At 43.9% G+C, this 24,540-nt stretch overlaps 1 protein-coding gene and 1 pseudogene across 1 annotated transcript in view; both read left to right on the top strand.

Annotated features, from left to right (window-relative positions):
* LOC136663086 (connector enhancer of kinase suppressor of ras 2-like) overlaps window positions 1-24,540 on the top strand; it is a 319,906-nt gene that overhangs the window by 144,889 nt on the left and 150,477 nt on the right. The window contains exons 4-6 of the mRNA XM_066640022.1: window positions 425-512; window positions 9,241-9,282; window positions 15,549-15,668. Of these exons, the coding sequence (XP_066496119.1) occupies window positions 425-512; window positions 9,241-9,282; window positions 15,549-15,668 (250 nt within the window). The remainder of the gene's footprint in view (window positions 1-424; window positions 513-9,240; window positions 9,283-15,548; window positions 15,669-24,540) is intronic.
* Window positions 18,894-19,012, top strand: LOC136663410 (5S ribosomal RNA; annotated as a pseudogene).

The following is a 24,540-nucleotide window of genomic DNA, read 5'->3' as shown; positions in this document are numbered from 1 at the left end:
TCTTTACGTTGCAAGAGGGGACAATTGAAACCAGCTTGACTAGGTGCCCCTATCCAACTTTCCAGCACTGGTATAGCCGTGCCAACAGGGTGTGTGCTGCATCCTGCAGTGGGGAGACCATCTCAGAGGCCTCCTCAAAGTAAGGGAATGCTTGTTCCCTTCCTTTAGAGCTGCATTGGTGCTGGAAAGTTGGTTAGGACTGGATCATAGATCTTCTATACCCCCCCCCTTTGACTTTTAATACTTTGGTGTATTTTCCATCAAACTGTAAAAAAAAAAAACCCGAGCAAGTCAGCATGTATACATTCATTAATCATAGTCTGCTTATCGGAAATATGAGTAGTACATATTCATTACATTGCTAGTCTGATTACAGGAATTGTAAATGAGAACACTTATAACTTTTAAAATCCCTTCTTAATAGGTCTCCATTTGTCAGTGTGACAGAATACTCACTGCTGAAAAATAACATTGTTCAACTGTGCCTGGAACTAACCACCATAGTGCAACAGGTAAGAGTTTGTTGATCTTGTGATAAATTAGTCCTACATTCTTCCAAAGCAGGAGAACACAGATATTTCTTAATTCCTCTCAGTCCTGGTCCCTGTGCATGTGAGGGTGGGTAAGGTAAGTTTGGTCTGTAGTCCTTTAAGAAATTTTTGTTTAGTTCCTCCACAAGTGATGATGCCAACCAAACACCTCCTTGCAGTTGAGACAGTACACTAGATGCCATCCTCCCCTTTAGCTGGTGGCGTGCTAGTTGCTATCTGCAATACCTCCTCCTTTGCCTTCTCTCACTCTCTGGATTCAAAATGGGAGAGAGGAATGGAGCATAAGTATGGAGGAGAGAAGAGTGGTGGACTAGAGTGTTTCTGACACTTGCAGATACTCTAACCTAACAGTTCCCAAACTGGTGAGTGATGACCCACCCCATGGGAACCAGAAGTGGACTATTCCTTCTTAAGGAGAGTGGCCCAGGAGTGGGTGCTCCAACAGCGCTGCAGCGATTGCGATGCTAAAGATACCCAAGGTACTTAAAACTTATCTGAGAGGGTTGTGAAGCCTCCCAGAGGGTCCTAGAGGCTTGCAGCCTCCTCTACAAGCTTCCTTGTTGCTGCACTGAGCTCCAATCACTGATTGCAGCTGAGTGCAACAGCAGGGAGGCTTGCAGAGGGGGCTGCAAGCCTCCAGGACCCTCCGGGAGGTGTCACAACAGGTACATTTGAAGGACCCTGGGTCCTCACGGCACTCAGATCACTGTGGTGCCATTGGGACACACCCCCTCCAAGACTTAGATTGTCCCCAACTCCCTTGCAGGAGTTTGCCTTGCAGGGAACTACTGCTCTTAACCCAACATTCTCTTCTCCTCCACGCTTCCTCTTCTGTTCCATTCTTCTCACACAGTGAGAAATGGCAGCTCTTTTTGACCATTGGTACTCCACTGGATAAGTGGGAGAGCCATTTCATGCCCTGTCTCAGATGCTGAAAACTATTTCTACCTTAAATCCCCCCCCCCAAATGTAACCCTTCTCTAACTGTGATCTTTAAACAAAATTCTACTATTGTTTAATTGAGCATTTGACTACCTGAATATCTTGGCGGCTTCCCAAGATGTTCCAGATACTGCATTTATGCTGTAAGTCTTAGTATAAAGCTCCATCTCACCAAACCCTAATTTAAATGAAGTTGATGTAAAAGCAAATAGATTTTTTTATGCAATATGAATTCCAATCATTCTTGGAAAAGAAAGCTTGCAGACAGAAACCATTTGAATCCTCTGCCTTGGCCCAAACTGTTCTTTAAAATTAATTCATTCCGCTCTACAAAACAGGGGAAATTTTTCAGATACTTTTGCAACTGAAGTCCTTTATTCTCTGACCTGAAATAATTGGGTTTGCTGTGAAGGAAGCTCAATTGCATTTCTGATGCATAAAATTAAAAGGAACTCCTGTCAAAGGGAACATCAACTTGAAAGTTGAACAGTAAGCCCAGCTGCAAATGATTTATCCTCTTGGTGTTTTGAGAGTTAAATGGAAACCATGTAAAATAAAATGGATACTCCATTTGAAGTATTTTAAACTAGTCAGGGTGGGGGGAATTGCTTTGCGATTGAACTAGGCACCCTGAATGCTGCTTTTATTTTATTTTTTTACTGTAGAAATAAAGAAAAGACTTCAGAGGGGTACTTTGCCATGAAGTGCACAGAAAGAGAGAGAGACTCTTTCCTGCACCTGGTTCCTTGGTTCTTAAGACTGTGTCTCTCCAATGAAGTCATTTTTAATTTTTTTTTTTTTTTTACCATTTCACCATCAGACTTGAATAAGTTTGATCTTTTGGGAAAGGAACAACAACTGAATCTTCCAAAGAAAACCCTTTACTCCATTGCTTTTCTATGTTTATTTGCAGGTAGATTACCCCTTATCCAGACATCTGAAATCTGGGCTATTCTGGTATCTGGACATTTTTATCCAAGACATTTTTTTCTGTAGTGTAAACACTAGAAGGTCTTGTTCTCAATTCCATGTACAGGGCAGGTATAGGCTGTAAGTTCTATTCTCTGCTTTGTGGTGTGTACCTGTACAGACATGGTTGAAAAATGTCAAGGAGACCGGCAGACACCCATATGGTAACAGTGAAAAGAGCAAGAGGAAGCATTTCTCATTATATGGATGCCATTATTCCAAACAAATCCAAACACCTTCCAATCCCAAGAAACCTGGATAAGGAATACTCAGCCTGTATCACCTTTCTGCTAAGGCACCATCAGTTTAAAATAATGGATTATAATTTAATAAACATAAATCTGGTTGTTGGCAACCTTCAGTCTCGAAAGACTCTGGTATCGCGCTCTGGATGGTGGTTCTGGCACAGCGTCTAGTGTGGCTGAAAAGGTCGATTCGGGAGTGACAATCCCTTCCACACTGGGAGCAAGTGCAGTCTGTCCCTGGTCTGTCTCCCTGGCTGTGGGCCTTCCTACTTTGCCTCTTTGCCTCAGACTGTTGGCCAAGTGTCTCTTCAAACTGGGAAAGGCCATGCTGCATAGCCTGCCTCCAAGCAGGCCGCTCAGAGGCCAGGGTTTCCCACCTGTTGAGGTCCACTCCTAAGGCCTTCAGATCCCTCTTGCAGATGTCCTTGTATCGCAGCTGTGGTCTACCTGTAGGGCACTTTCCTTGCACGAGTTCTCCATAGACAACATAAATCTAATGTCTCATGTTTAAATGGGCAGGGAAGAAAAAGGAACATAAGCCCATTTGGGTGCTGTTGCCACTGCACAACACAATTCTGGGAAGGGGGGTAAAATAAAGTTTGAAGTTTTCTAAAATAGGTTCTTTGAATGAGAATGAGCGCAGTCCTGTATTCGCCGTATGATGGCAGAATGGTTGTGCCACAAGTGTGCACTGTCACAAATGTGCTGTAAAGCATGTTGCGACAGCGGACAAGAAGTGCTGGCAGAGGGCTTGTGCTGTCCCACTGGTGCCCATGCAGGCTGATGCTCATTAGAGCAGGTAAGCTGTGGAGTGGAGGAGTGGGAGAAGATGGGGAGGGGGCAAGATCGGCAGCATTGGTGTGAGTTGTGTCCTATCTGCCTTCCCAGGTGGGATCTGCCAACATGTATTCACTTGGATTTGCTCCAGTGAATTAGCAAGCACAGGTCGGACTAGAACCGTTGCAGTGGCTGGGGCATTCCTGGGGCAAGGGGACGACTCTTCCCTTACCTCAAGGAGACCCTCAGCTTGCAAAATTGCCCCGCAAGATGCAGTGTAAGCTGTGCTCGCGCCACTGCATCAGCATGGGGGGAATTTCATTTGCTTGGGCTGCCCATGTAATGCATGTTGGCAACCTTCAGTCTCGAAAGACTATGGTTTTGCACTCTGAATGGTGGTTCTGGAACAGCGTCTAGTGTGGCTGAAAAGGCTGATTCGGGAGTGACAATCCCTTCCACACCGGGAGCAAGTGCAGTCTGTCCCTGGTCTGTCTCCCTGGCTATGGGCCTTCCTTCTTTGCCTCTTAGCCTCAGACTGTTGGCCAAGTGTCTCTTCAAACTGGGAAAGGCCATGCTGCACAGCCTGCCTCCAAGCGGGCCGCTCAGAGGCTCAGGTGCCCATGTAATATTAGCACCTTATAAGCACTTCTGTTAAGAGTTTTTGGGGTCTCAGGTGCCATCACCAAATATCACCTGTTTGGGTATTTTCAAATATCTCATACTTAAATATTATATACTGCAGATGTTGGATTTCCTTTAAAAAAAAAAAAACCTAGAGCAAACCTAGAATGTTAGAGCAATGCTGTTAGAGGAATGCTTCTGAATCTGGAGGGGAAAGGGGATTTAAATCCTCTTATACCTTTGTAAGCCTCCCACTCCGCAATGGGTCTTCTTGGACCTGCACTACCTGTTTATTTGGCTCAAGTCCAATGACAGAAAGAGGGTGGGGTGGCTACTAATAAAGGAAATAGGATACTACATGTGCCATTGCTGCTGGATCCACCCCCAATCCCACAGACTTCCACCCCCCATTTCTCCCAGCTCCCCACCCAGTTTCACCTTCTCCTTGCCCCCATTCTACCCTCCCCTGCAGTCTTACCTGCTCTGGTGGCTAGCAATCCCCTGACACATGCTGGAAGGCCCTGGTCTTCCCACCAGTGGTTGGGCAGTGGGCTACTCAGCAAGCTGCTGGAAGAGCTTTTGCGACTGTTATAAGGCAGGCAGAATGCTACCAGCACGAAGAGCCCATAACATTGGGCTGTTGGTCTCTGAAGCATTAGAGACTTCCGTGCCTAATGTGGCTCTAGCAGGTTGCCAAATGAGGTAGAGTCCCAGCGTGACTGTTTATCCAACCCTACTTAATTTCCCCCGTATTAAAATGAGCTGTTTATCAACAGAGTAATAGCCAAAAGCCCAAATATTTTAAAACGCTAAGCACATAATTATGTTTTCAGGCACAGTTCTGAGGCTGTCAGAGAAGTAGGTCATATTTGAAAATGGGGGAAAAAAATGAAAATGATTACCCCCATCAAAGCATTTGGCCCAGATGCTAATTTTACAAAGACTATGAGTGGCAAAAAAACCCCAAACTGCAGCAGATTCCGCATCAGATTTGTTGTCACGTTAATAAACATCTAGCATATTTTCTTTCAAAAATGAGTTTTTGTTAAAATAATAAGAATACTATCCGCTTGGTAAGTTGGTACACCTCCACGGAGTGAAGTTCACTGCTGAAGCGTGATTGCCTCCGAGTCTCTGTGCAATTATGTCAGATCCCTTTGGTCTGTAAGAAATATTCTGACATCATGGCATAAAAAAGAGACCCAAAAAAATCTGAGGAGGAAGCTGAAGGGAAAATCTTGTGGAATGCTAGGCTTGGCAGGTAGAACGCTTTGGAATAAAGCTTGAGGTGATGAGCCAGAGTTTCTCTGAATAACTGCCTTTCCTACAAAAGCCTTTTGTAGGGAGGGAATGTCACATTTGGTTGATACAAGATAATACTGAAGGTAGGAGAGAGTGAATACCTGCAAATTTGCTTTCATTTTGTTCATCCAGGGAAGGGTATGATTTAGTTTGCTTATTTATTCCATTTCATTATTGTGCTATCAGATTGACAATGCACACCAAGCCACTAGGACACAGAACTTTTTTTTTTTTAAACCCGTTAAGCAATATTTGAAATATATAGTGAAATGCAAATCCATGATCAAAGATGTACTTTGCATTTCGGACGGGAATGGGGGATGCATCTAATCAATGAGCTCAACTCCCCCTGTTGCAAGCCAACAGAAGACAAATGACCATATCTTCCAGACTAGGCCAGTGTAGATAGCATTGGACTTCAAGCCAGAACAAATGTTGCATTACTGTATGGGAATTTGTTCATGGGACATGTTTTGTGGTTATTTTCCACTTGAAGACACACTCAAATGTTCAGAAAATGGAGTTGTTCCTGCATGGGAAATCTCTGTCAAGTCTCCCCCCCCCCCCAACCTGGGTTTGTTATCATGTGGAGGTATTCCAAAAGGACATGCACATGAGCAGTGGTGTCACTAGGGGGGTGCGGGCCGCATTGGGTGATGCACATGGGGTGGGGGGGGTGTGACACCACTGCTGGCCAAAATTTTTAAAATTTTGGTATTTTCGAATAAAACCATCATGTTATATAGCAATCGATGTGTAATTTCATGCAGAATGCAATGAAACAAACCACATTGAAATATCTCTTTTCTATCAAAAATTATAGCCAAAAAACCAGTGAGGGCGGGACGACAGTACATCGCCATGCTCACTGCCTGGGGCATTTCCCCGCCCACTGCATGGCAGCAGGTCCATCATAGGGGTGATGAGCTGGCCTCCCACATTGGGTGACATGAACCCTAGTGATGCCACTGCACATGACGTTTATCAAATTCTGGTTGAACCAGCTGAATACATCATATGATACATTTGTTGAGGCTCTTAAGACTGGGGACCTGGGTTCTAATCTTTGATTAGAGTGATGAATGCTGAGCCAGTCACCACTTCTCTGTCCAGCCTGCCTTGCAGGGTTACTTTGAGTGGGAAACCCTGAGCTCCCTCATGGGAAGGGCAGGGTAAATAAATAACTAATAAGCCTGCACTTGATTGCCTGTTTTCCTCACGCAGCATGAAGGAAAACATACACAAGGAGAAATATATTTTAAGTGAATGCATAATAGATGAAATTGTGCAGAAGCAACATGTATTGCCTCTTCCAGGCTCCAGCGAAGGCAAGAGTGGCTGCATCAGAAAAGTCTCTTTGGGATTGAAATGAAAGCATTAATACATCAGAAGTCTCCTGGCCAATTATGATGTTAATACACACAAATGCAAAAGATAATTCAACACACACACAAAGGAAATTGAAAATTGTTGTTGACTTGATTGTAGTTTTTACCAGCGCCACTTTACCGAATGTAATTTGGGGTCGGATTTTTTGTTTGCTTGCCTGACTTCCTCACTAAATTTCCATGTAGATCAAGGAAGGCTTACAAGTGAGCAAACAAAAGCAAATCAAATAGAAAGCAGATGAGATTCCTGTGTCAATGTTCAGCTTGTGTTCTGTGTGGGAAACTGAATTGGGGGGGTGGGTGGGAAAATTTAGCAAAGAGGACTATACAAGACTATCTTGACAAGACTTCCAACCATGCTGATGTGCAACATTTCCTTGAAATGGTTGACCCAATTCAGAAGGGCTTTTCTTATGCTCTCACAAAGAGGTACCTGTTCTCACAACTGGGACATCCATCCAAATTATGGGTCTGGTTCTAAGGCTGCCAGTGATCCAATGAACATGGAAGGGCATTACATGTGAACTCTGCTTACTGAGTCAATTTCTATTTATTTGTTTATTCCATTTAGTTGCCAGTCTAGCTCATTAAGAGCCCTCAATTGCACTCAATTCAACTTACTTCTGAGTAGACTAGCCTAGGTTTATGCTGTGAGGCACTATATACTTGATCCAATGGCAGAAATTTATCCTGAACCCTGACCCCACCCCATAAATTGGAAGCAAATTTCACCATTGTCAACAGAACTTATTTTTACTTGCAAAGTTAAAGTTACAGGTTGTACATCCAAAGATACAAAATGGAAAATTATCTCTTTAAAAAGAGTCTTATTTTAGGCAATACATTGTGATTTAATTGCTTTCACCAGGTAATATGCAAGCCAAGGATCTAACTGCTTGATCTCTTCTTTTATTTTTGAATGGATGTGTTCAGAAATATTTCAAGCCATTTCATTCTGACTTTCCTTGGGGTGTCACCTGAAGTCTCCATCCATTGATGAGATCTGTATTGTGTTCAGCTTCAAATAGTCAAATAATCTTCTGTAGGTTTTGATTAAAGACATGATATTCCAGAAGAATATATTTTAATTACCAGCTAGGAGGTAGCAATTAAATGGTATTTCTGCTGCCAAAGATCCAGTATTTTTTTTTTTTTTTGTCCTGCTTTCTAGCTGTGCAGTAGAAATTTAGGCTGCAATCTTACCTGGGAGTAAACCCCACTAAACACAATGGGACTTGGTTTTGAGTAGACATGCATTCGTCAAGAGGGTGGAGAGGTGGGCTATGGGTATTGGTGGATGGGTACAAGGTATGGTTCCCACAAGTTTGCTGTCACTCCAAGTGGCTAGCCCCACTGATTGGTGGCCCCCAGCCTAGTCTCAAACCATTGACAGTGATTCCCAAAAATCTCATCATCTTTCGGGTGGGGTTTCATTTTGCCAGCCTCCCCACCCCAATGCCAAACTGCATTTTGAATTGAAAGAAGCACCCCATGAAAATCTATACAGTCTCTTTGGAGTGTTTTGGGAACTCTGCTGGATCCCTGCAGTTATTACAAAGCATCACAGTGTTTTTGTAGCTACTTGCAAACCTAACAACTTTTGCAAAAGAACAGAACTGATGGTATTGCTTATTTCTGTGCCACAAGGCTGCCAACTACTTTAATTAGACTGTATTTTGCTAATTCTGCAGGTTATATCTTTTAATGTGCATTAACAAGAAACATGTTTTTAGAAAGGAAAAAAAAAGAACCACATCCGTTTTTGTCACCAGAAGGAGCCAAGTTGGATGTATCCAAGCCAGTCTTGCCCACTCATGATTGAACGTGACCAGTTACCCCTCCTGGTATGCTAATTGCCCTTTCTGTGGAGGACAGGAATGGTTCAGACTCTGTGTCCGCAAATTAACATTTTGGTGTGAGCATTAAGTTCTTGTGCGGCTGGGAAATTTTTTGAGACGCACAGAATTTTACACATTCAGTATGGTCAGTTTTTCTTTTGACCCTTCTGATAGGGTTTTGGAACTTATGTAACCAAGCTTAAGGGCCCAGTCTTGTTCAACTTTTCAGCACTGATACAGCCATGCCAATGGAATGAGCATTTGATTGTGGGAGGGGAGTCATGGAGGCCTTCTCAAGATGAGGAAATGTTTGTTCCCTGACCTCAGGGCTGCATTGTGGCTGTATTGGTACTGGGAAGTTGGATAGGATTGGGCCCTATGTATGTATAATTGAAACAATGACATATGCTTGTTAAGTAGACAACCATCTGTCTACACTGCCTCCTTCCATCTTCTACCCCCCCTCCCCCGTTGGCTCCCCTTTTGTCAATATCTAGATTGTAAGCTCCTTGGGGCAGAAAGCTGTTTTCTTGCTGTATGTCGAGCACTGAGATGAAACGAACTTATAAAAAAACTAAACACGGTTTTCTCCCCTCTGTTGTTACAGGATTGCACGGTGTATGAAACGGAAAATAAAATCCTGCATGTGGTGAGTACACCCAACAGTGTTGTTGACAGTTGTGCTTTGTTTGTGCCCATTCCCGTGGAAGCCTTCCTCATGGGAACTGAGGCTACCATTGGGTACCCACTCGCTTCTAGGGCATAAGCCTCACTGAGCACAGTGGGACTTAACTTCAGAATAGACAACCTGTGTCTAGCTAGGCTGCAAAACCCTGATAAGATTTTTTTTCTTCCCACTGGTGATAACAAAGGTTTGGTTAGAATTTTGTGCAGTGCTGGAAAATAATATTAATAAGGAAAATTAGAAAATAGGCCAAAAGAATTTGTCATTCTGATCACTTTATGCCCCTCCTGAAATTCCCTCACTGCCTTCCTGTCCATTCTCAGATCTGGCACAAACGCCTTGTACTTGCCTTCAAAGCCTCCCATGGCCTCTTCCCCTCTTACCTCTGTGGCTTGCATCCTTCTACATGCACACCTCTGACTTTCACTGTCCTTCCATTACACCAGCCCCAGCCTCCTGAAGGTCTTCTTAACCCTCCAACATCTCCACCCTTTTTCTCTTGCTGCCCCTTGGTACTCTCTCCCAGATCACCTACACACAAATCCACCCTCTCTTATTTTGGTCGAATCCTTCCTCAAAGCCCGCCTTTTTTTACCCCTGCTACCCCTGCTAATTGGGTAAGAGGCACTTTTTCAAGTGGGTGCTCCTTTTTTTAGCAGGGGGAGAGTAACTGGCCCACCTCACCTCTGCAGTGTCTGTTCTAGTGGCTGTCTGCTGGTGTTCTTTTTGCATCTTTTTAGATTGTGAGCCCTTTTGGGACAGGGAGCCATGAGTTATTTGATTTTTCTCTGTAAACTGCTTTGTGAACTTTTAGTTGAAAGCGGTATATAAATACTGTTAATAATAATAATAATAATAATAATAATAATAATAATAATAATAATAATAATAATAATAATTTTCCTTGAAGACTTTGCTACAGCTCCTCAGTCCTTGTACCCTACTGAAAGGGCAACAAAACCTAAGGACATGTTTGTGAAGCAATCACATATTTTTCTCCATTTATTTATTTAAAATATTTTCATCCCACTTTTCCCCCTTCCCCTAGGCTCAAGGTGGCTAACAACATTGTTTGAAAGCAACAACTAAAATAAACATTTGCAAAACGCAAAATAAACAGTATCAGAATAACTGCAAGCAGAAACACCCAACAGCGCCAGAAATCAAGGGGAGGGAGAAAGCTAGCTGCAAGAAAAGACTTTCAACCTGCACCTAAGCTGTAATAGAGGTAGCAACCTCAACTCCTAACGGAGGAGGTTTCATAATCTGGGTGCCATCACTAAGAAAGCCCCTTCATGTGTTGCTGCTAAGTGTATTGCCAGCAGTGGGAGAACATACAAAAGGGTCTTCTCTGAAGACCTCAGGGGACAGGCAGTTCCATGTTGGGGGAAATGGTCCTTCAGATATTCTGGCCTCAAGCCATTTAGGCCCAAACCCTAACCCACTTTCCAGCACTGGCATAGCTGTGCCAATGGGACGTGTGCTGCGTCCTGCAGTTGGGGGGGCACTCACGGAGGTCTCCTCAAGGTAAGGGGATGTTTGTTCCCTTACCTCGGAGCTGCAGTGCCCTTATGTCGGTTCTGGAAAGTGGGTTAGGATTACGCCCTGAGAGCTTTAAAGGTCAGAACCAGTACCTTGAATTGCACTCAGTGCATTGCAGCCAGTGCATATGGAATAACACAAGCATGATGCACTTGCCATTTCTGGGGGCAGCCAGAGATTATGCAGCATCTTCTTGCTTTCTTGAATTTCCAAACGGACTTCAAGGGCAACCCCAGGAAGAGTGCATTGCAATAGTCTAACCAAATTTACCCTTGCACATCGCTCTCCTTTTCCTCTGTCCTCTCCATGCATCTATTTCTAGACTGTGAGCAGCTCAGGGCAGAGACCTGTTCTCTCAACTGTTGTAAAGTGCCGTGCCCGATGATGATGATGATGATGATAGAAAAAGTTATTATGCATCTAGAAATGTAACTAGGGCTGCAATCTTATGCACACCTACCTGGGAGTAAGTTCCATTGAACTCAATGGGATTTCTGAGTAAAGCATAGCATGGCACTGTAGCCTACCTACTCGAACCTGTTAGCATTAGTCATTTTGTCATGCAATACTATGAATATGTTATTAAACTTCTGAAATTAAACAATGGAAATGAATTTAAAATGGGCACTGAACAGTAGTAGTGATCCAAATTCTACAGGTAGATAATCAAATCAACTGGAATGCCAGGGAAAACAAACATGTTTTATTATTATATTATATATATTATTGGCAACCTTCAGTCTCGAAAGACTCTGGTATCGCGCTCTGAAAGATGTTTCTGGCACAGCGTCTAGTGTGGCTGAAAAGGCCGATCCGGGAGTGACAATCCCTTCCGCACTGTTAAAACACACTTGTTAAACACACTTCCACACACTTGTTCCACACACCATTCCACACACCGTTGTTCCACACTTGTTCCACACACTTGTTAAAACATGTTTTAACAAGGCATCATAAAGACAGCACTGTGGGGGGCTCAATGGGCCTCTATGGGCAGGGAATTTCATATCCTTGGGGCTGCAACAGAAAAGGCCCTGTCCCATGTACCCCCAACTGAACTTCCAGTGGGGAAGGAGCACGGAGCAGAGACTTGGAGCCCAACCTTATCATGTGTGTCCCTCTGGTTCAGCTGTGCCTAAAAGGTGTGTGCTGTATCCAGTGGGAGGAAGGAAGGAGGATCAGGAGGCTTTGAGGGGACAGAGACCTATGCAGATCTCCTGCTCCACAATGGATCTCCTTGGACCTGCACCAGCTCTTTAGCTAGCTGTATCATGTCCAAGGAGAGAAACAGGGGAGGCTGGTGATGGAAGGGAAAGGATCCGGCATAACCCATCGCCACTGGATCGCAATTCCCCCTTCTCTGATCGATTTCGCCCCCTACCCGGCCATTCCCCCCCCCCACTGCTGCCTTTCTTGCTTCAGTGGCTATGGCAGTATCCTGCCACCGAAGGGAACACTGCCACCTCTTGTGGCAGCACTCCCAAAATGGCCACCGACGGAGTGCTCTATGCGCTGTCCGCAACCACTTTGCAACAGTGGAATTCTGTTCTGCTGTTGCAAACACCTTTGTACAACAGCCCCATCCTGCAGAGAATAGGGCTGTTGGATGATGAACAAAGCCAATGGACAGATCCATGTGGGAAGAGATAGTCTTTCAAATATGAGAGCCCCGAACCCAGAAGGAATGTTCTCTGTAACTCTTTAAATTTAGCGAGCTGAAATGTTTTCTGAAATATTCTTTATGAACTGCCACCTAATTTTAACTTTTACTTCTTGTAGTCATGATGTTTATAGTGCACAATTAACTTTACAGCCTGCACTGTGTTCACTAAGCTGTCCTTTTCTATAGTAAATGTCATTTTACTAAAACTCAAGATGGGCTATAAATCAATACTGCCTGCCAAGTGGCTCCAGAGGAGCTGCTGTAACCATTTAGCTATTTATAGACTGATTTTTTTGTTAAAAAAAATGTATTGATGCATCATGCTAATTACTAAAGTCTTATGTGTCAGTAATTCAGAGTGAAATTGCATTTCTTGATAGATAATTCTAACAGTAGTTTTTAGCAGTTCATCATGCTTAGAATTTCATCAATGACAAATAGGATGTAATTTTTCTGAAAGTGGCCATTGATAATGAGTTTCTTTTTAAAATGGGTGCCTTTCTCTTGGACTCAATTAACCAGCAGCCTAACTACACTATAAAATATGATCCAAAGTACACTGGTGCATCTATTTTATTAAATTAAGGCTACAATCCTATACACACTTTCCTGGGAGTAAGTCCCATTGAACACAATGAAACTCCTGAATAGAAATTACCTAGGATTGTGCTGCAAACCGGGCATTCTTGTGGTCCACATATATTTTTCAAGCATCGTAGATGACCAATTGTATATGCATTTTGTAATTGGGGAGTTTGGAGTATGAATTTTGGGCCTTTCATGCTAATATTATCCAAATTCAAACTGTTCTGAAGCTCAGGCTTAGCTAAAAATCAGCTTGTGCCAGATCTCCCCATTGCTGTTCCTTTCCCTTCCCAGTGAAAAATGCCTGGTGACAGCAACAAGAAAATCTGCTATAACAGCTTTAATTAGATATTAGTTGCAGCAGTGTGGGTTCCAAGATACTTCTTGGAACCATCATGTTCCCCAGAGCGAGTGGGGGCTCACAAGTCCAGCACGTCTACACAGGACAAAAATAGAAGTGGAATCAAATCTGACGCAGGTACAGCAACCTCCAGAAACCACTGGGGGAATGGGAACTGCAGCAGTTGGCCAAGCTATGTGGGATCCAATCCTGTGCTTGACAATGACATCATCACTGAACATCAGTGCCCCAAAGCTGAGTCTGAAGGCAGCAGCTGTTTGCACCCCCACTCCAGCAACTGGCATTCAGTGACATTCTACTTCTGAACCAGTAGGTGGAATACAGCCCCAATCTCAAGTAGCCTTTGACAGATTTGTTCTCCATAAATGTGTCTAATCTCCTTTTAAAGCCTTCTAAGGTAGTAGCCATCACCGCATCTTGTGGGACTAAGTTCCATAGAGTAATTATATACTGTTTGAAAAAGTCCTTCTGTTTATTCAGCCTGAATCTCTTCCACCAACCATATTCATAGGATGACCCCTGGTTCTAACTTAGTGGGTGTGGGAGAAATATGCCTCTTTCTCCTTGTCATGCACAATTTTACAAGCCTCCATCACGGCTTTCTTCCTACACTAAAAAGTTCCTTTCGTTATAGCCTTTCTTGTAGGGAAGGTGATCCAAACCTCAGATTATTTGGTTTGTAGCATCTTTCCTAGCTCTGCAATACCCCTTTTCAGATGTGATGACTGGAACAAGTATTCCAGATGTGGAACCACACTTTTCGATTAGAAGAGATTCCTAAACAAGCCACTTAACGCAAAGCAATTTGTGCTAATGGTCGTAGTCCACAGAAAGAGGTTTCTGTGACTGTAGATTCAGTTTTTAACCTTTCATAATCTCCAGTGAAGGAAAGTGGAGCATGAAATGTTCCTAGCTGAATGTGAGTGAGCATTTCATTTGAGAAGCTGCTGTAGTAAAGCATACTCTCCTTTTGCTGTGCAGTTTCTCAGTGAGTAGACGCTGTTGTTGAAACACCATGTTGCCGGATTTTTGTCGTCTTGTGCAAGAGCGCTCTGTTAATGACACTTGGTGCTCTCGGGAGCTGAGGGCATCACTCTGGCTTAACAAACTGATTACGAGTCAGCCATGTGAAACTGGAGCCATTTTATCACATTAACAGAGTCGGCTCCGCTCAACAGTGCTTAAGCCCCTTTTGAAATACCGTCTGGCTGTTCTGTATCTGGAAGATTAGAAGAATAGCTTAGGGTCCTATCCTATCCAACTTTCCAGGGCCGAAGCAGCCCTGGCATGCATGACATCTTGCAGTGGTGGGGCAGTCACAAAGATCTCCTCAAGGTAAGGGAATGTTAGTTCCTTTACCTTGGAGCTGCATTGGATCCCATGCATTGTGGCTGCATCAGCACTGGAAAATTGGATAGGATTGGGCCCTCTATCTTGGGCAGGTAATCTTGGGCAGTCTAAGGCAGCAATTCTGTACAAATTTTCCTTGGAGTAAACACAGCTGAATGCAATGGGACATATTAATGTCAAGTAGACATGCATAGGATTGTGCTGTTATGTGCAGTGCCACCAACATAATGTTTTGTTTCAAGATTTTAGCCCTTTTCAACTGCCATAACTGTGGTGCATGTGGAGGAGTGGGTAGGAGTGGGGAAGAGTGGCAATCCCCTCTTCCCACACAACGGAACTCTTCATGGAGTCTAAGGCTGTACAAGTATATGTTGTACATGAACAGGAGGCATTTTCTCCTTATCAAGGACTTGATCGCATAGATCCCTAAGAGTTATGCAAAAGGGGTCCATGCAGACATGGAAATGAGTGCTCGTAAATATCCTCCTCTCATGCACATTCACTCACCATGGTCATGTCCTATAAATAGGGCCCGGCTCCCTCCACTTTTTATACCATGCAGGTTTTATACCATGAGGTTATACTTCATGCAGGCTATTTTGAATGAATGAATAAAGAATGAATGAAGTGCCACCAATAAATGCTGGTTTAATATTAATCTAGTGTCTCCACTCAACCACTTGCGGTGACTTCTCTCTTTCTTTTTTTCTCCCATCTCCCCTCCCACAGTGTAAAACACTCTCTGGAATCTGTGACCACATCATCTCTCTCTCATCTGACTCTCTAGTATCCCAGTCAGCTCACCTTGAAGTTGTTCATCTTACCAGTATCATGCCAAGCGAAGGATTGGTAAGTAACAGCTGAGGAAAAGGATTAGGCTGTAGGCAGACCTTTGTTTGGCTAAGAGAACTGAAGAGGGTGGGAAAGAGGCATCATTTCCTGCGGTGTATGCCTTTCTTTTGTCCCACTATTATCTCTGGCCAAGCAGATATCTGAAGCACCACAGAGATCCCATGTTCTTCATTGTTTTTCTCTCATATTCCAAATGCCTTTCCTGTTCTTCATCATACGATGGAGCCACCATTTCGTTAGGTGGCAAAAATGGGGGTCCAGTCTCAACAGATTCTTGGGGGAGACCTTGGAAACTCTAAGACGTGTCATAAGCTAGTGGCTGCACAGCACCAAGTTGCTGGGGCAAAGCCCAACATTGGGTTCACCTTGGGGCCCCTTTGGTGGGGCATTGGGCTGTACTACAGCTGCTGGTCCTGAGGGTTCAGGGGTTGACCTGGCCAGGTAGGCTCGCTGATGGGTGTGGGCCTTTTGTGCCCAACCTGTCCAGTCTCTAACACCTCCTCTGCTTATTGCCAGTTCCCCCCCCCCAGGATCCCCCTCAGAACAACAATACATCATCATGAGTGCTGCCCCCACAGTCAACAGAGGTGTGGCATAAAGGGTAAAATTTAAAAAAGAAAAAAAAATTGACACCCACTGCTGCACCCTACCAAACAGTGACATGTCATTCTCCTGTTAAATCTTGACAAGGAATAATTTCTCCCCCTACACTCCCCTCAAAAAAGTCTCCCTATTTCATCTCAAAACTATTCAGTGCCTTTGAGTTTTGCTAAGAGACTGTTACAGTCTGCTCTGAAGAGGGAGTGCATTATTGAATAACAATGGCTCTTAAGTACTACTTTCAATTTCCTGAATAGCATCTACCTCTAGTAGGTTGTAAACTCTACCAACTAGAGGTGTTTGTTTTTGGCAAGTAAAATAGGATTACAGCATAAGTCTTACTGAACACAATGGGCTTACTTCTGAGTAAAGCAAATAACACCATTTTCAAACCTCTACTACCAACCCATTGGAGCAACTTTCCTAAGGAAGTGCCCTATCTGACTGCACAGTGTGAGTGACCCAATGGGCAGAACATAATGCGTGGGGCATATTGATGGAGAACCATAGTTCTGTGGCACTTCTGGGTCACCATAAATCTGACCACAGTATATGACTCACACAGGTGTTAGCAACATAGAAACAGGAGGTGTTGGTGTAGCCTCCTGATTGAGCTGAGAATCAGGGACTTGAGAATCAGGACTTTCCCATCTGCCATGAACTCAGGAGGTGGCCTTAGGCAAACCACTCTCTCCCCATCAATTTTTCTCATTATTCCCCATTTTGGGAATAATATGTATGTTTCAGCACCATTTCTTCAAAATGGAGATAAGAATACTTCCTTTGCCTGGTAGTTAGGACAACATCAAGATAAAACAGATGTTTTGCACACTCAAAAAGCATTATGCAAATGCCATGTATTTTTGGATTGATTATGATGGATGGGAAAAATAAATTAGAAAGTATGTAGATTTCTACTGTATTAATTACTGGAATGGTTGTCAAGAAGACTAGTGGGAATTGAATCTCTGAACACTCCTAAAAAAGAAAACCAAACATAATATTTGGGAATTTCTAATTTAATCTCCTTCTTCATATGCAGTGTGTTGTACCTGTGGCAGCAAAGCTTCTGACATCTATTGGCATTGTGATGATATGGGATGTCCACCAACATTCCGACTGCTCAGAGAATAAAGCTGACCATAAGAAAATGTTCACAGAGTAGCTTCTGTGAGAAGAGTTAGTTGTGCATTTGGCTGTGATTTGTTATGTGATTTGGCTGTGAAATCATGCATGAGCCCTGTGGGAGGGTGACCGATGGGTTGGCTAAAAGGAGGTTCCAGAAGGCTGAGAACTTAAGGGGCAGGGAGTATGAAGCAGAACAAGCAGTGGAGTATTATTCCTGGTCCTTACAGAAGCACAGTTGAAAGCAATGGAGACCTGAGTAAAAAACTTGGAGACTGCAGGCTAGGGAACCAAGGAGGCATTTGGTTTTGGTAGGTCTACTTAAGAGTTGGATAGAATGACCACACCTATAGTGGTGTCTTCTCCCATCACTGCAGTGTTGTGATTTAGCAATCCTAAGTGGACAATCAAAACTAAGATCTGGTGGGTGTATATTCATGGTAATTTCTTGATATTTCTAACAAGAAAGTGCAGTCTTGGCCAGTGTTTAAGAATGGGAATATGGAAGCTTTTCAGCCCCACTCCCTGGTTCAGTGAAAAGCTCCACATCCTCACATTCTGCCCTGTTTCTCTTTTTGTATTCTTTATGTTGCACCAACACGAGTTCCTGGCTGTATTCCCCATAAGGAGCAGATAGATAGAAGAGCATGCTTTTGCTCTTTCTATCACATGCTAACTTTTCTATCACAAGCTAATTCTGGAAGGACATTGTATATACTCTTTTTCATGTTTGAGCATTGAATGGAGTACAATACTGTTTTTGTTTTGCTTGGTCCAACACCCTTGATTGGGTTGTGAGATTTTTCCAGGCAATGACAGACAAAAAAAAAATGGGTCAATTGAAAGTGAGCGAAATTGACTGAAAGTTTCAGGGACCTCTCTGTTGTGGTGATTTCTTTTGGTAAACTGGATTTTGGATTTTCATCCAAGATGCAGGAGATTTGGCAGCTCATTATGCTCACCCCTTCCTTGAAGAAGACGCCTGCCCCAATCTAGGCTCCAAGCTCTAAATAAAGGCATTTTGCCAGCATCCTTAGCTGTATCAAGTGCACACATTCATAAGGAAAGCATGCACATAAAAAGAAGCTTGATGCCATCATCTGTGTGGTCAAATCTGGACAGCTGTTTTATCAATGCATGTGGGCAATCAGTAATGTATAAAGGAGAGAGAAAGGAATGAACTGACAGCTGCCATAAACCAAACCTACACAGGGCTCTCATAATGATGAGAACCACCCCCTCCCTCCCCTGGTGTGATCAAAGGCTACCTGCAGCAGCTTCTGTTTCTGCCCTGCATGGGCAATTTGTTCAACTCAGAGCTTCCTGTGTGATTGAACATAATGTAGAATGGTCCCTCAAGCAGTGTCCTCATGACATAGGCTGTCTTGCAGAAACAATACATTTTCTTAAGTGTCAGTGTCTCCTTACCATGAAGGATAAACTGGTCCTTGGAGGGTCTCTCCAACAGTGAGCCCGACAGAAAGTTAAAGCAGATTACTATTTGGGCACGTTACCCTGCATGTGCCTGATCTCGTCTGATCTCGGAAGCTAAGCAGGGTCAGGCCCTGTTAGTACTTGGATGGGAGACCGCTTGGGAATACCGGGTGCTGTAGGCTTATACCATAGTGTTTCGAGACTGAAGGTTGCGAACCAACCACGTGGCACTGTTGACTACATGAGAGAAGGCAAAGCAGACTGCATATCAAGAATCAAGGCACAGATGTGGGGAGGGCATCAGAGGTTCAATGTAATTATTCTATAGCCTTGTACAGAATGATCTGAAGTTCCCTGTTTTCATGAAGGTTGTTTCTGATTACTTTTTTATTCTTTATTTCTGACTGTCCTGTTCTGGTTGTTTGCCATACCACTCAAGGAAGATGGAAGGAAAGGGGAGCATTCTGCAAATTAGATGGAGGCAGTAGCCTCAAAAGGTGGATTGGCAGTGCATGGAGACAGGGGCACCTTTATCCCTCCACTGCTTTTCCTCCCACTTTCACTAGGCTGAAAAAAGGAAGAGAGGTATGGAGTGGAAAAGGAAGTGGAAAGAGATGGTCTATAGCAGCAGTTCTCAAAGTTTTCTGTCTCCAGAGCCTTTTACACTCCTAAAAAGAGTCTCAGGGAGCCCCACTGCTGCAAATGCAGAGCCTCAGGGAGTCGCAGAGCACTGGTACATGTGCAGAGTGGCACGGCACCAAGCCCAAAGCTGAATCCTGGTGAAAAGCCAGAACAAGAGGGGAATGAGGAAAGAGAGCCATGAACGGGGAGTTAGATGGTGGGAGAGTTAGATGAGCAAACAGGGCTGGGGACAGATGGGCACTTATGGTGTGCTTGTAGAATCCCTCAAGGGGTCTCAGAGAGCACCAGGGCTCTTAAGAGCACATTTTGAAAAAACAGGCCTAGAGAGTCTCCTACCACTCTCTTATCCTGCACACATCTTTCTCTTCTGTTTTAACCTCCTCCTTTCCAGAAAGTGTGCTGAGGAGAACTGACCTGCCCTTTTCATGTGCTGCTCCAAAGCCATTTGCAGGGGAAATCAGAGGTGGAAGCCAGTGGTGGTGGGGGGAAGGGAGAAGAAGTCAGTGAGCATGCGGCAGGGGAGGCATTTGGGGTTCTACCGCAGGCACTCATCAGAGGCTTGGGCTACCTCTGATGAGAAGAGGAAATAATTGAAAGCAGGTTTTAAAATGTTCATATTGCTACTTAATGAATGTATATAACAATTCCAGGTGCAATGGACTGTCAGGGGAGGGAGGGAGTCAAATGACGGTTGGCTCCAGCAAAGGCAATGACAGGGGGCCTTGCTGCCTTGCCTCTTGCTGAGTGCAGACTAAAGATTAAAGGGCACAATCCACCTATTTTGACTGCTTCAGAAAGAAAGGGGGGAACCATCCTTTTTAGCTACTGTGAGCAAGTCAGGGTGCTTAAAGAGAGTTAGATGTCGCATGTGGAAGTCACGATTTATTTAAAGGAGAATGGGCTCTGAACTTCTGGTGAAAGCTTCTGAACGTCATAATACAGCTTTTTATTCAGCTTATGTTTCTGAAACTGGCAATTCATAGATGCTAAAATATTCATTAGACCCTAGGGCTTGGTGACAGTGTTCTAGAAGTTTCCATAATGGGATATTCCCCTGATTTACCATTCATTTGTGGGGGGGGGGCATGTTTTTTGAAGTTCCATATGGGTGTACAGCAGCTCTACCTAGTGAGGAAGGAAGGCTGGCTAGGACCTCGATGACACTTCTGCTTGTTTGCTGTCCATTTTTAAATGCAGGTTTCAAAGAGGTGTCCTAGGACACTACTCCTTAGCTAAAAATGTAGCTGAAATGAGCTATCGTCTAGATACAGAGATGCATCCCTACGCATGGAGGGGGGGGAAAGGCAAACTGAATAGAAACAGCACATAAATCTTCAGCGCTTTTGTAATGAGGTGCTCTTTACTATACAGTAGAGAAGATGACAGAAGTAGGTTATGGTGATAAAAACGCTGTTTGTTGTTTAATCTTATTCACATTTGTGTTTTGAAGTACTGTTTATTTTCTTCCAAAGTCTCTTTCTTCACATGCGAAGATAATGACTGGAAACATCAAACGAGAGCTTGTTAGCTTTCTGTTTGAGGAGGTAGCGGGTGGAACATTTTTAGGGCAGAATCGCATTTCAGCTCTCCGCTCTTTCCTGAAAAGGAACAGGTTGTCCTTTTCCCTTCAGATTTCCCTGACAGAGGATTGTGTTGCAGCCCAATATCATTGTGTTCCCATCCTAACCTTTTGTTTGCTGATGCTCTTAGGGCAAGTGGCCAACCCGTAGCCTCAGAAACAACATACATAGACACTTGCGGCACTTTAGAAGAAAATAACTGAAACCAAGAGTGTCAGATGGTAGGGAATGAAAGCAGCCTACAGTTCAATCTGGTACATGCCTACTCAGAAGTAAGTCCTATGTAGTTCAATTGAACCTACTTCCAGGAAAGTCTGTATAGTATAGTAACAAGCATAGTGACAGTTCACTGTCACTAGATAGTGGAAATGGAAAAGGTGCAGAGGAGAGCAAACAAAATGATTACTGGGCTGGGGCACCTCCCTTTTGAGGAAAGGCTGTAGCATTTGGGGCTCTTCAGTCTAGAAAAGAGGCACCAGAGTGGGGACATGATTGAGACATACAAAATTATGCAGGGGATGGATAGAGTGGATGGAGAGACACTCTTTTCCCTCTCACATAACACCAGAACCAGGGGACAGCCACTAAAATGCAGTGTCGGAAGAGTTAGGACAGACAAAAGAATATATTTCTTTACCCAGCATCGGAATTAGTCTGTGGAACTCCTTGCCATAGGAAGTAGTGATGGCATCTTGCCTAGATAAGAGAGGATTGGACAAATTTCTGGTGGTAAAGTTCATCATGGATTGCAGTTCATGGTAGGTATGTGCAAGCTCCTGGTTTTAGAGGTAGGCCAGCTCAGAGTGCCAGATGTAGGGGAGAGCATCAGGACGCAGGTTGTGCCTGCTTGTCTTGTGTGCTCCCTAGTGTGCATTTGATGGGCCACTGTGAGATACAGGAAGCAGGACTAGATGGGCCTTTGGTCTGATCCAGTGGGGCTCTTCTTATGTTCTTATGTTCACAACTGGTGAGACACCAACCCTACTATAGTAATGGTGACTTTATTAGCAGTGTGTGATAAAAATCCATTACTTTGATGAAGACCTGCTAACAAATCTCATAAGAACTCTGGTTCAGCTGATAGTGCCTTTTTAATTTTTAAAATTATGCTTCTTTTAACGGGAAATCGCAACAGTTAATTAAAATGAATATCAAAAAAAAGTAAAACACCAGCAAAAACCCAGCCCCGAAACAGCTGCAAGAAGTCACAACAGGAGCACAGTTCTCAGTACCGACAGTGCTTGCTGTGTGCTTGCAAACAGTCTGTGCTGTGTGTTGGAGCTGAGTGGCAGGTATAATAAGCCCTTATGCAAATTTCATGAAGCAGTGGGCATACTTAAGTGAGAGTAGGGAGAGTGGAGCTCCAGGACTTCTCCTGTGGCAGAAGCGGTGTTATTGGCAGGAGTTCAGGTGCTGCTTCTGAAAGCATTTTCCAAAGGACTAACCAAGAAGCATTTGGCTCATGAGGAAACAAATTGAGAAATATGCGTAGGGGACATGTGTAAAGTTCTGGCCATCATCTTTCCCAAAGCTTGCCTGAGAGACAGTATGTAGCTCACATATATTAACAGCCCAAAAGGTTTGTAGTGCTGACGGAACTAGCATTCTGCCTGCGCTTCCTCCTTTTTGGCTGCTGCAAAAGGCACTCTGGCAGCACGTGAAGTCGTGCACTGCTGGAGTGCCAGTGGAAAGGCCAGAGCCTTCCCACACCTGTCGGAGGAGTGCCGCCTAGGCAGGTAAGATGTGTGGGGAGGTGGGAGAGGTTGAGGGACAGTAGGGAAGAGGTGACACTGGGAGGAGAGGGGGAGAAAGTCTGCAGGTGAGGATGGATCTGGTGGAGAAATAGGGCCTTCTCAATAGTGGCACCAACATTATGGAACTCCCTTCCCCTTGATTTGAGAATGGCTTCCTCTCTTGAGACTTTTCGGCGAGGCCTGAAGACCTTTTTGTTTAAACAAGCCTTCTGAGTTCATGGCCTTTTTTAACATCTTTTCTATATCTTTTAGCATTTTTACAGGCCTGATTCCTCTACGATTTGCTGCGTTTTGCTCTTTTTATCTGACTTTTTATCTGACTACTGTTTTTATGGGTATCTGTTAATGTGTTCTAATATATTTTTATTTGCGGTTAAATTATGTTTTTAATCTGTTTTTAATATGTTGTAAGACACCCTGGGTCCCTTTCGGGGAGAAGGGCAGGATATAAATAAAGTTGTTTATTATTATTATTATTATTATTATTATTATTATTATTATTATTATTATTATTATTATTATTATCACCTCTGGCAGCAGCATCCCCACCCCATTGGCTTACTGAGGGATAAGAGGATTTAAATCCCCATTCCCTTCCAAAGCCTTCCAATCCCCCCAGCTGGATACAGCGCACATCTTTTTGGCATAAATGTACCAGCAGGGAACAAAGGAAGCATTGGGCTGTAAGGCTGCAGTCCTCCTGTTCCCTGTAGGATTTTCTGAAGGTGGACCCTGGGGAACAGAAGAGGGAATGTGAGGAAGAAAATTGAGGCTGAGCTAGAGCATCTTCCACCACTCTCATGTCCTCCATGAACTTTATGTTCTGCTCCCCAGTCTTTACCTTTTTTGGGGGGATTTCAGGGAAGCAGAGGACTGTGGTGACCAGCACAGGATCAGGTGACTGTGTAGGTGTCTGATGGAATCAGCAGGCAGGCGTGGGTTGCACATGGCTGTAATTAGGTTCTTTGTAAACATGCATTGCCAGATGCACACAGGGGGATTTTATCATATGCTGAGACCCTGTCTCATGGCGCAGTGCAGTGGCTTGGCAGAGAATGAAGACAGAGGTGAGAGTGGAAAGTGCAATAAGCAGACCTTTCAACAAACCAGTCTTTATTGTGGGGATAATGATAAGGAAAGGGAATCAAAACAAAGCAGTTCAATGTTTCTTGCCACTAGAACCTAAATATAAGTGATTGCTATAGACGGAGAGAAGGAAAGGTGAAGACAAGGAAATCGGGAAATCAGAAGGGAAAAGGGCACATAATGGCCCAAGTGAGAAGGGGAAGAAAGGATGTAGGGAAATTATATGGGTTACCTATGGCGACCTGGGGCTGAAAAATTTTGGGGTATCGGGAAAGAAATGGGAAAAGAGAAAAGCCAGAGGAATGAAAGGAACGAAGCACCAGCAGGTGAAATGAACCAATTCAGTGGCAGCAAGACAGACAGACAAGTGAGGGATAAAAAGCAAGAGGGTCCAGTGGCCCAGCTTATTAGAGTTTTTTCTCCCATATGGGATATATGTTGTGGTGTGAGCACCTCGAGGAACCCTCTTGTGTGATGTGATTACTCTTCATGGCTTGTCCCCGATCCAAGTGACTTTTGTCCACAAAATCAAACTTGCTGTGTGAGCGAGATGTGATTGCCCTTAGAATTTTCCAAGCAGCAGGTCCAGCTCCATCTAAGACAGCCTGATAGAGTGTGTGTGAGTGGGGGGGGGGAGCACTAACTATT

Source organism: Tiliqua scincoides, chromosome 12 (assembly GCF_035046505.1).
Source record: "Tiliqua scincoides isolate rTilSci1 chromosome 12, rTilSci1.hap2, whole genome shotgun sequence".
NCBI lineage: Eukaryota > Metazoa > Chordata > Lepidosauria > Squamata > Scincidae > Tiliqua > Tiliqua scincoides.
Note: the sequence above shows the minus strand (reverse complement) of the source record. Positions and strands in the feature narration are given on the sequence as shown.